The 11,985-nt window shown below is 41.0% G+C and overlaps 1 protein-coding gene across 2 annotated transcripts in view; it reads right to left on the bottom strand.

Moving 5' to 3' along the window:
- Positions 1–8,561, bottom strand: part of LOC122807596 (myosin-IIIb-like) — a 2,420,886-nt gene extending 2,412,325 nt beyond the window's left edge. The window contains exon 1 of one of the 2 annotated variants that reach the window (XM_044078517.1): positions 7,868–8,561. In XM_044078517.1, coding sequence (XP_043934452.1) covers positions 7,868–7,969 — 102 coding nt within the window. In that variant the 5' untranslated portion in view covers positions 7,970–8,561. The remainder of the gene's footprint in view (positions 1–7,867) is intronic. The other variant, XM_044078510.1, reaches the window with a different exon arrangement.
- Positions 8,562–11,985: the final 3,424 nt, after the last annotated feature.

Below are 11,985 nucleotides of genomic sequence, written 5' to 3' on the forward strand. Positions count from 1 at the left end.
TGAATATCTTGTAATCCCCACCCATTGCAGACCTCCTTTGAAATGCAAATGAGCAGTATTTTAGCATCATTCATTGGGTATTCATTAGCACAATTTCCCGTATGAAACTAAGATGTTCAGCTAACACACTGCCTGAGTGGCATATTGGTAATAGGGCCTTGCTACCCTTCCTCTGGCAGTCTGCCAAAGCTCAAAGTCCTGTCCACTGCCTGTATGTGGGTGAGATGGACCAATCCTCCTGCACTACAGAGATTGCCTTTCAAACCCACAGACAGGACCCTTTCAGTTTTCTACTGCTGTAATAAAAAAATGATGTCTTTGGAAAACTGCTTCTTACTCTGGATCTCTTTAGCTGCTGAGCTCAGATAAGAAACCCTTTTGGGTTATTTCCTCCCTCTGCCGGTGCTGCGGTAGCGTTGCCGCCTCACAGCAAGACGTTGTCCCATTCGATTCTCAGCTAGAGCGTCTTCTGTGTGGAGGCATGCGTGAATGGGCGTGCTGTCGTTGAAGGTTGTGCGTCAGGGCTGGTAACTCGGCACGTAAAAATCCACTACCAAACATTAGCGGACCGGAGTTCTGCTGTGGCGACCCCTAACTGGGATAAGCCGAAAGACACAACAACTTTGAATAGTGTATTCTGCTGATGGGTTCATAGGTGTTTACTAGGCTAATGACCACAAGGTCCTTTTTAAGCCTAGGCAGGCTTTTTTTTTTTTTTTTTTTTAATGGAAATTTGTATATATTGGATGGTATATATTGGTTGTATATTTGGATGGGAGAAAGGAAATTCACCCCGGGGATCACATCAGTCACTATGCTAGTCAGGGATCCAGGGAAGTAAATAGTGTGGGAAGAAATAGCCAGGGAATTGTTATGGCTAGGCTTGTATAGGCCCTAGGGTCGATAGCCTAGTACCAACCTATACTTGGGGGTTACTTTATCTGTAGTATTATACATATGTGTATATATATATATATATATATATATATATATATATATATATATATTTTATATTGTTTATTTTAAGCTAATGTTTGGTCTCTATCGGTTTTTAACCATTGTATCTGGGAGAGTGGCCTAATGGTTAAGGTGTTTGATTTACAAACACAAGGTGCAGGGTTTGAGTCTCACAAGGGATAATTGGCTAGGCTTAAAATGGCTTGCAAGGCAGTTAGCTTAGTACTAACCTATGAACCTGTAATGGTTTTATGGCAATTAATGAATGTTTAACCGAGTTTTTTTTAATAAGGCCATTTAAGTTCAGTTCCTCTCATTGCCTTGTGCTTCCAGTGCCATGAGTTAATCACTTCTGTTATTCCGATTGAGTAAAAGCTTTGTTATTACTGGACAACTTGCTGTTTTTGCAGTTTTTTTCTATGGGTTTACTACTGTTATCTGTGATTGCATAGAAACATAACTCATACTGCAAAACTCAGCTTTACATATTCTCATGTGGTAATCTAGTTCGTTCAGTTTGTGTAACTACTGGAACAAAGACATCCTACAACTATGTAATATGTCTGCAACTGTTCCTAACTTTAAGTGTACTTCTGCAAAAGGTATACCACTGGAATACATTTCCATACTTTTATTCTTAAGCCCAATGTCAAGCTTGCACTTGTATTTCATCATACTCCTTATATGATGAAATACAAGTCACTTCAAGTACAACTTATTTTTATTAGAACAGTTTTTAAGACATCCCCCTTCAAACAAAAAGTAAAAGTCTGCGTCAATGTGGCAGTACCAATACATGCCTAGAAATTGCCCTTTGGTTCAGTGGAACCATTTGGGTATCAAATACCCGAATAAATAAAATACACATGGCTGTCAGAAATGAACCACCATAATGAGAGTCAAAGCTCAGTGCAGTATCACTGCCAAATAACAGCACACTTAAAATTCAGATGACTATCAAAGAAACTCAAACAGCACAGTGAGAGTATAATACAGATCTCTGGAATCATTATTGCATCAGTGCAGTTTAATGCAAGCAATACCAAGCTGTGCACTAATGTTCTTAGGACCTATGCATACTTAGTGGGAAAATAAAAAAATTAGGGTAGGAAAATAAACAACATGGGCAATAGTTTGAAGGAGGAGAGGGAAAAAGTGCGCAGTTGCCTTTAAGTGACACTGTCACACGAGTAGGTGCAGACAGGGGGGGGACCATTATACCCTGAACCCAAGCAAGAACAGCATTAACAAATGTGGGGAACCTAAGCTTTCCCATCATTTCCTGTGTTGCATAGTTAGTACACGGGAGGTCCTGACAAGGGAAGGGCCATCTTTCAAGACCTCTGCTACTAGCAGAAGGTTCTCTCTGTATGTGTACGTGCATATTTTTGATCCAGTTTTAAAGACCTCTAGAACTTTGGAGGAAAACAGCAGCTTTCTGACTGTGGCAGCTTCTAACAATTAAAATACCACTTTCCTTGAAAGAATGCATTTTTCAAATAGTAAGACTGAGACTGATAAATCACTGATCAGTCACCTGATCTAGTGAACTCAAAGTAAAAACAACACTTGGCAAAGTTAAAGGTCCACTTTCAAGTTAAGGACAATACATATTATTCACTTTCCCACAGTTCAATAGCATCCTGCAGAATTAGCTTGTAAAGCTTAACAGACATTTTAGGCCCTACAATCTAAAAAGGAAAAGCACAATTACACAAAATTCAAATGGATAACTTGAAGCCTGTAACTTAAAGAAGAACCGCACCCAGATACTGAAAAATATGTTTATTTCATCATGTCTTGATGTTTCCTACACTTTAACACCATTTTTGGACTCTATATAATTTTTAGATATTTAAATGTAATTCCAGAGTCTATCCACATGGGCTCTAGCATCGTGATTTTTTTTAGTCTACCTATAGGTACCACACTACAGTGTTTTGCTTTAGAATATTACATCACAGCCCCTAAGCTCCTGTCAAAACATTGACTTTATATGCGTTTTCACGTATACCGTGTTTTCTTTTAGTCAGTCTGGTTTAATTACCACTTCTTGCTTTTCAATGAAGTAAAGACAAAAACGGGGATAATCAACAGAACAAATACAGATAAATTAGACAAGGTTCCTCCTGGATCTGTCATTCTCGTAAACTATAGTGACGGGAGTAAAACTATCCAGGATTTTAAACACATTTTATACAAAAGGTCACAATGAAAAATTGCCACTCCTTGAGTAAGAATTTATACACTTTTCTGACTTGTGCCACATTATAGGCACCACATTCATTTTAACTCTGAGAGCCCTCTGAACCACTGGGAGAATGCAGTCGTATATACTACCCAGTCAAGAGTTAAAAAATGCATTTATTTAGTTTGTTAAACAGAATAGTTGGCATAACCTATTTTCAGTAGAAGCATGAGGGTAGAAAACAAAGTTTGTACCAGTAATTATCAGAATGCAAGTGTATACAGTATTTCCTTTCAGAATTTACAAGCCAACAAATATTAACCCAGCAAAACCATACACTAATATTTCCCCAGTCCCACTCCAAATACAGAGGTTTGAGCTTTAGAATAAAAAAACACTTCCAGATCTGTCTTTAGCATTCCCACTTGCCAATACCCCATTTTTTCTGCCTTTTCTTTAATTCATGGACCTCCAACTTTTTTCTACTAAGAATCACAATAAAGCACTTTGATCTTACACTCAAACTACCAAATAAAAGTTTTAGCGGTATTTCCCACTTGTACACTAGACTTCACAAAATGTGCAGCTCTCATCACACAGCCATATCATATTTGACATGTCAGTTGTTTCGACAGAAATACTCCCTGATCTACTTACAGAAAAATGCCACTACTACTCCAATCTCTCAACACTGTGACCACCGCAATATAAAAAAGGATATCATTTCCCTCCTAACTTCTGTTTATTAAATATAGCTTCATAGGTTTACAGATACATACTAGTCTATTAACCTGTGAGGATCTTAAGAAACCTAGCGTTCCATTCCCATGGTAATTTTTAGAACTTCTGTTTTGGAAATAACCTAGAGATGGGCAGAACAAGGACATTTTGAGAGATTAACATTTTGCACCTATTCAGGAGGGGCAAAGGTGCTAAAATGGGGTTGGAGGGTGAATTTGTGGTTACCCATCCCCTCATCCATATTATATTTGAAAAGGGTAAAAAAGTACTTTGCTTTATGTGGAGTGGAAGAAGATTCCACAGAAGCGGAATTCTCTGCAATACATACCCATCCCTCCAACATGTTCTATTAAATGTTACAGGAGAGATTGCGATCCCTTGAGAAGATGTTTATGCAACCATTGGACTTGCAAATTTTTAAAAGATCTGACAGGATAGGGGTATACTGAGGCAGTATATGGGAGGCAGATGTCACCTCTCAATACACTGCATGACACTAAGACGACAGACAAGGCTTAAAATGGTGCACATAGAATCAAGTGCCTAGATCATAAAAATTTAGTGGGGAAGCACTGTGGACATTCCAATTGTAACAAATATTTGACAAGTCCATACCAAAAGGGGCATTATACGCAATGATTGTCCAAATGAATGTAGAGTACAGAGGAATGATTACATCCCTTAACCTGGGTGCCATACCTTTAGATGCAAAGTATGCAATGGAAAAGGACTCCCTTACAATACTTGATGTATGATGATCAAAAGACAGCTTGCCATCAACATGGGTTACCAGAACCTTGACTACATGATCACTTTTCAAGGGTATGTTGTCAATGTGATTGTTTTTATAATGGGAGCCATGCTTACCAAAGGATATAATTAAACATTTTCTTGGCATTTAGTTTTAGTCCATGGCTTTGACACCATAATTAAGACAATATAGGAATCATTCATCTCCAAAGTAACTCAAACAGCATCTCAAAGTAGGGAACACAGCCCTGAGCAGAAAAGGTTCACATAGGTTTTCAGTTTTACTGTCTTCCTGCTCATCCCAGTTTATTGCATATCAGACCTTAATCAGCTATCAGGTGCAATTTTCCAGGACATAAACAGGATCTTTGACTCAGTCCCTTACAGTCTTAACATTCATTCTTCCGTCTTAACATTCTTCCTTTGATTTTCAACATGTGTGCCTCGTATTATTCTAATCAAAAGTTTGACATCCCCTCTCCTATTCAGAACTGACATCCACCAGAATTCGGTACTAGGGCCCCTTCATTTTACAATCTTCCCTATCATCTGAGACATTCTGCAGTTCAAAACAGCAATGCGTGCAGATGACATCATCTTTCTTAGGATTAGTAATGAAAAACAAATTAGTAGTAATTACACAGAGGCATGCCTTCTAATTACCATTGTCTGCACCATGAAAAAAAAAAGCAACCAAGTTTTGCCACGATAAAAGCCTGAAAGATGAATGCCAGAGCAAGATCTAGGACAAAGACAATGTTCTTTCCTAGAACTCCAAGCCAAGAGGTGCATGCGATAGTGTCCTTGTAAGGACAAATAAAGAAGCCAAGTTATTAGTTACTACACAGACATCTGAACAGTTTACTAAAAATGCTCATAAGAACTAGTCCATTACTTCTGCCAAGCATCTTAGCCACCTCCAATCAAATCTCAAACAAGACAATGCAACCATCCACTTAATGAAGTCACGGCTGATATGGGCAGCGGGGTACTCATATTCCAGCTCAGACATAACATCCTACTGACCACCTTCATTCAAAACAAACACATTTAAGTGTAGTTTTCAGTAATATACAGTGATTTTTGTTGCCATGGTTAGGGCTGCTGTGGATTTTTCACACCACACTTTGCACGTGATCCTCAATTCTTAGCCCTTTCTTCTGGAAATATTGATTTTAATATACTAGACTCAGCATGGAACTGTTCCCTCTGTCTCCCCATACTGTGCAACAAAGCAAACACAATTCACATTATTTCACTAGAAAAAAAAAATACATGTGCAATCATTTATTCACTTCTAGCTCAAACTAACAGCTTTTCAGGCGATAAGGGAGAACACTGGACTGGGCGTAACTGCAACTCTAGAATACCCAGTGACTTGGTTGCACAAAGTCCAATGTTCTTTCTCTGTTATCACCCGACTGTTGCTGTCATTAAATTTCATAAAAATAAAACACATTTCATTACTGAATATCTTTCGCAGCTGTCTAAAAAAAAAAAATCAATGAAAAATTCTGAACACACTGAATGCATAACATGCCTTTCAAATGTGAAGGAACATTCCTCCCAATGTCATTAATCGAGAGGTATGAGCAAGTATAATGGGTTTTCTACCCATTATTTTTAGCTGCCCCTTTGACCCTATACTTATTTATTGACAATGTTTTCGGGCATTGCCCTTAAGGCAAGAAGACATGCAGCAGGACCTAGACGCTACACAACTGCCATAACATTCTGAGAGCTTTGCAAAAACACTATAGTCCACAGCTCTCCATTATTGCTACTTCTCAAGCCCCATTAGATTGGATCTGCCCTCTTGAGCACTCTTTTTCCATTCTTATTTTATAATACGTACCCTTTTCTTCGCTGGACTGATCAAAACAAATAAGAGCATAAAACTTGAACTTATCTGTTATGTGCTGCCCACAACTTTCAGCCTTGTCCTCTTGACTACTGCTCTCTTCCAATCTTATTTTATAATATGTACACTTTTCTTCACTTATTTGGTCACAACAAATAAAGAGCACAGAAATTTGAACTTTTCACCTGTCATCTGTTGACAACATCTTTCAGCTAAAACGCTGTTCATCTTTATTCCGTTTCAGTTTTAGCATTTTGTTTCCTGGCTCTGCCCTACTGACACTCCTTTGTGACCTCCTAAAGCAGGAAAGACGGTTGTGATCCCGGCAAACACTTTAAGCTTCTCCTGTATCTTGACATTAAACACAGGACTGTCTACCGCAGGTCTTCATAAAGCTTTTATGCTACAACACAGCTGTATGCTTCCCCCTTCTATTATACCTTAAGGGCAATGCCCGAAAACATTATAAATATAGTATCAAAATGGGTAAATTAAGTCCAATGTATTTTTCATGTCCAATGTTAAGTTTGATCATATGTTACTATTCTGCCCATGAGGCCACACAATTGTTACTGTAGAAAGTAGGCATGTGTAACTTAACATTAAAGAATGTGGTTACATGAATGAATTATAAAATGAATAATGCAAATCTACAATAATATCGACGATATTTTGCCACAATCATTGTAGTTTTTGTTAACTGACATGGCAAAAAATATAAAACTGTAGTCATTGTTAAAAGTATCACACAGCGAAGTACCATCCAGATGTACCAGTTTCTAAAGCTGACATGTATTGTTTGTACACAACTCTTTACGCAACATGTGTGCATCACAACGACCTCAAAAAGGACAACAGCAATTGACTGAAACTCGCAGACTGCTGCCAGCAAAACGCAAATAATTTGATTTCAAAAGTGTGTGTGTGTATGTAAAATGGTAGGGACAACTTCCAGCGGAATATTACGCGATGAAGCCATGAAAGACTTGGCTTTCACCATTCAAACTACTGCTGCTAAATTGAGGGAGGCCCTTGATTTGAATGACTACCACCATAAAAACTTTGTCTCCAGTCACGGCAGCTTCTACGAGCTCCACAAATCGAAGCCACCTCTCAGTTTCCATTCATTACAATGTCAAGTCCATTGATATAGAAATGTTAATACAAAATACAGTGCCACGAAACATCACCAACTTAAAGCGAAATGAGAAAACAAGAGCAGCAGAGTCCAAAAAACAACTATATTCCTAGATTATACAGATGAAATTGTGAATTGGACACCCAAAGCCACGAAATCCAATAGTTAAAACAATGTAGCTGTATCATACTGTACACAACGTGGATATATTAAACAACAAACATGGACTCACGTAGATCTGCTTCTTCTGGAACCTGGCGATTAGGGAGTCCAGCAGTGTTCCCTCTTCTAACTGGGACAGGGTCGCAAGATCTTCAGGGTTTTCCATAGCCATGGCAGGCCACAGGGAGTGAAAGTCTTGGAATTGGGGAAAACGTTTAGTAACCCCACCACCTCTTTTACCCTTCTCCGTATCCTCAGGTGAGATGAACAGAATAAACCAGTAAGTCCCTATACTGAAAAGTGAATCTCTGCCTTTACCCGAACTTTACTTCAGCCTACTTCCTGGTATGGAACAGGGCTGAGTCTCAGTATTTCGACGTCTCCACACACACGTTTTTTTTCCACTCTGGTCTTTCGTCAAGTCTGAGAATGTTCCCCCAACTTGTGATTCAAATCAGGATTTCAAGAATGTTATTTGGTCCAGACTCGTGCTTACAAAACTTGGTACCGGTGAGTAGACGCGCGCTAGGTGATCTGACAGTTCAGGTAAGTATCAGCACGCAGTAACATTACTGAAACTGTGCTCAGTAAGAACAGTGCAAACAGTAAACTTACACTTAAAAGCTGCTTCTTCTCCCACTTGAGAAACAAGCATGCATATTCTGCAAGGCAAACTGCAATGCTACAGTTTGTTGAGGTTGCCACTCAAACGAGCTTCAAAAAGCGAGCCAACAGCGATTAACAAAGAGCGTGTTTTTCTGTTGCCCCCTGCTGGCCTTAAGCTATCCATTATCCACTGAAACGTATGGACTCAGGAGGTACGATTCATTTAATAGCCCTATGAAAAGTCATTCAGGCTAAATTTAGTCGTTTCATAGTTTAGTACTAGGCTATCTGCCCTGGGGCATTTGCAAGCCTAGCCCTAGAGATGTGGCTTTCGCCACCCCATGTAGTGGTACTAAGGTGTATAGAATAAATTTAGGATACTGTGCCTTTGTCTAGTAGTGACACATTGAAGACCCCCTTACTTATTAAAATTAGTTTACTGTGCCTCTGTCAAGTAGTGACACAGGGGTGACCCCCGGGGTAAACCTACGATCTCCCATCCACTCGTCAGGATTTCTCTTGAAGAGAGTCAGTGAGGGGCTCTGCCTAACATGGACTGGGATTTTGTTCCAGAGTATGGGAAGCCTCTGAGTTATGAATCTGTCCCTCCAGCATGTTCTATTCATGTTTGTACTGAGGTTTAAATCTTTGGCTCTCGTGGTTCTTATGGATTTGGATTTTTTGAGGTGGAGCATGTCCATCAATTCCTGGTTGGACATGGCCTTGTAAGTCAGGCACAGATCACCTCTGAGCAGGCAGTATGCTACTGAATAGAGCTGGAGTTTCTTTAGCCTGGCAGCATATGACATATGCTGGAGACCCTTGATCCTCTTTGTGAGGTACTTCTGGGGTCTCTCCAGCTGTTGTAAGTGCCGGGTGAGGTACATACCAAATGGGGCATTGTACTCAATCATGGGCCTGATAAGGGAGGAGTACAGGGGCATGATGACCTCCTTTGATCTGGATGTGAACCCTTTCATGATAAGGTGGGCAAGGTAGAAAGTCTTTCTAACCACTTTGGCAACGTGGGTGTCAAATGAGAGGTCACTATCAACTTGGGTCCCCAGGTCTCTGATTACTTTTTCGGTACTCAGTGGGTTACTGTCTATGTGATAATTTGTGGGTACTTTGTTTTTCCCAAAGGGGATGACTATACATTTCTTGGCATTCAGTTTAAGGCCATGATTCCGGCACCAGTTGTCCGTTTCAGTGAGGCCTTTCTGTAGGATGTATGTGTCAGCTGGTGTATCGACTATGGTGCCTAGTTTGCAGTCATCTGCGAACTTTGTCAGCCACAACCCTCCCATGTTTGCTTTCACATCAGAGAAGTAAATGCCGAACAAGAGGGGTCCCAGGACAGAGCCCTGTGGGACACCACTTGCGACTGGCTTTGAGTCTGACATGGCTCCCGCAATCTTGACTTTATGGGTTCTGTTCTTTAGCCAGTTTGCAACCCATCTTGTGACATATGGATTTACATTTAAGCTGTTTAGCTTATCTATGATCCCTGAGTGGGGTATTGTGTCGAAGGCTTTAGCCAAGTCCAGGTAGGCTGTATGGACTGCCTTGCCCTCATCAATGGCTCTAGTGACTGTTTCAAAAAAGTCAACCAGGTTCAAAAGGCAGGATCTGCCCTTTACAAAGCCGAACTGGGTGGGATCAAGTGTCTGTAGGTCCCCAATGTCGTTATTTATGAGTTCCATAATAATTCTTTCCATAGCTTTGCAAACCAGGCTGGTCAAGCTTATGGGGCGGTAGTTCCCAGGGTCTGTAGTGGAGCCTCCCTTGTGGAGTGGGACCACTGTTGCTGTACGCCAGTGTTCAGGTACATATCCTGTAGTAAGGCTAAGGTTAAATAACATTTTTATATGCGGGTTTAGCTCCTCTTGGAGTTCACGTATCACGCAGCCGGGGATACCATCGGGTCCCATAGATGCTGTGTTTTTTGCTTTGCTAAGGGCGGTTCTTACCTGGACATCAGAGATGACAGGGAGGTTACATTCAGCTGGGATGAGTATTTCTTCTTTTGGAGGTGAGGGAGGGGAGAAATTTGCACTGAACCTGTCTGCCAGAATGTTGGCAATATCTGTGGGTTCGGTAAATTTTTGTCGTTGTGTACTAACTCTGAGCATATCTGAGGGTTTCCGCCCAGGTTTCTAACATAACTGAAGAATGCCTTGTGGTTATCTTTAGTGTCCTTGGCGATTTTTCTCTCAAAGTTGGCCTTGGATGTTTTTATGAGAGAACGTAGCTTTCTACTAGTGCTGATCAGAGATGCCTTCACTTTATTGGATTTTGCTCTGTCTTGCAGTAGCTTCCTTCTTTTGTTATGGAATTTGTTTATGGCTGGGGTCCACCAGACAGGATGCTTTCCTTTGGTGGAGAGGGTCTTGGTTTTATTTGGGATTGCATGATCCATGCATTCTTGGAGATGTCCGTAGAAAGCATTTGTAGGATTCAGCATTGTGGGATGTGGTTTCCATTGGCCCTGTGGGCTTAAATGATACCATCACACTCTTGAGAAGTGTAAAATCAGCTTTTGAGAAGTTTCTCACTGTAGTCTTTTGTGCTGGGGGTGGAGGTGGTAAATGTATATCCAGGGTGATTAGTTTGTGGTCAGATCTCACCAGTGAGGGGAATACTTCCGGTGTGGAGCATTTTGTCCCCATGTTTGTGATGATCAGGTCTAGTATATTATCCCCCCTTGTGGCAGAGGTGACTAGTTGTTCCATTGCATTTGAGTTTATGAATTCCAGGAACCTTTGGGCTAAGGTGTTAGGGCTAGAATAGTGCACCCAGTCTATGTTAGGGTAGTTGAAGTCTCCCAATATGATGGTATTTGGTGAGACATTCATATCTTCCAATGTCTTCAGGAAGTCTGAGTGGGGTTCTTGAGATTGGGAGGGTGGTCTGTAACATGCAACCAGTTGTATAGCAGTTTTGCCTATGGGTAGCTGCACCTGGATGGTCTCCGATGCTTCATGAGTTGCCACTAACCTGGAGGTGTGGGTATCCTTGATGAATATGGACACTCCCCCTCCCTTTGTGGTTCGGCCCGGGTTTTGGGGCCGAAAAGCATGATACGAGGTAAAGCCTGGTAGCGCTGGGGTGCTCTCAGGAGCCTTGAACCAGGTCTCGGTTACAGAGCAGACATCGATGTGCTCCATACTGAGGAGTGCTTCGAGAGCCTGCATCTTGAGATTTAGACTTCTGGCGTTGAGCAGCATTACCCTTAATTTTTTTCCATTTTTGTTTTCTAAGGAGGTGGGTTCGTCTTTTGAGCCTTGCCTAAAAAAGGCACTATGGGGGTGGCAAGAGCCTTAGCCAATATCCGGAAGCCCAATGGTGACAGGTGCAAGCCATCCCTTGCGAAGCAGCATGGCTTGTCAAGCATGTCATCCCAGGCAGACAGACATTGGATCCCCCTAGAATGACACCAGTAATTGAGCCAATTATTAAAGCTGATCATCTTGTCTTTGTATTGTGGCATCATTCTTGGTGAGGGCAGGATGCTGCTCAGGGTCAGGGTCATACCAGCCTGGGCTACATAATCAGAGAGCTCCTCTATGTCTCTTTTCATGT

The sequence above is a fragment of the Protopterus annectens genome, chromosome 1.part1 (assembly GCF_019279795.1).
Source record: "Protopterus annectens isolate FY-2018-M chromosome 1.part1, PAN1.0, whole genome shotgun sequence".
In the NCBI taxonomy this organism is placed as follows: Eukaryota; Metazoa; Chordata; order Ceratodontiformes; family Protopteridae; genus Protopterus; species Protopterus annectens.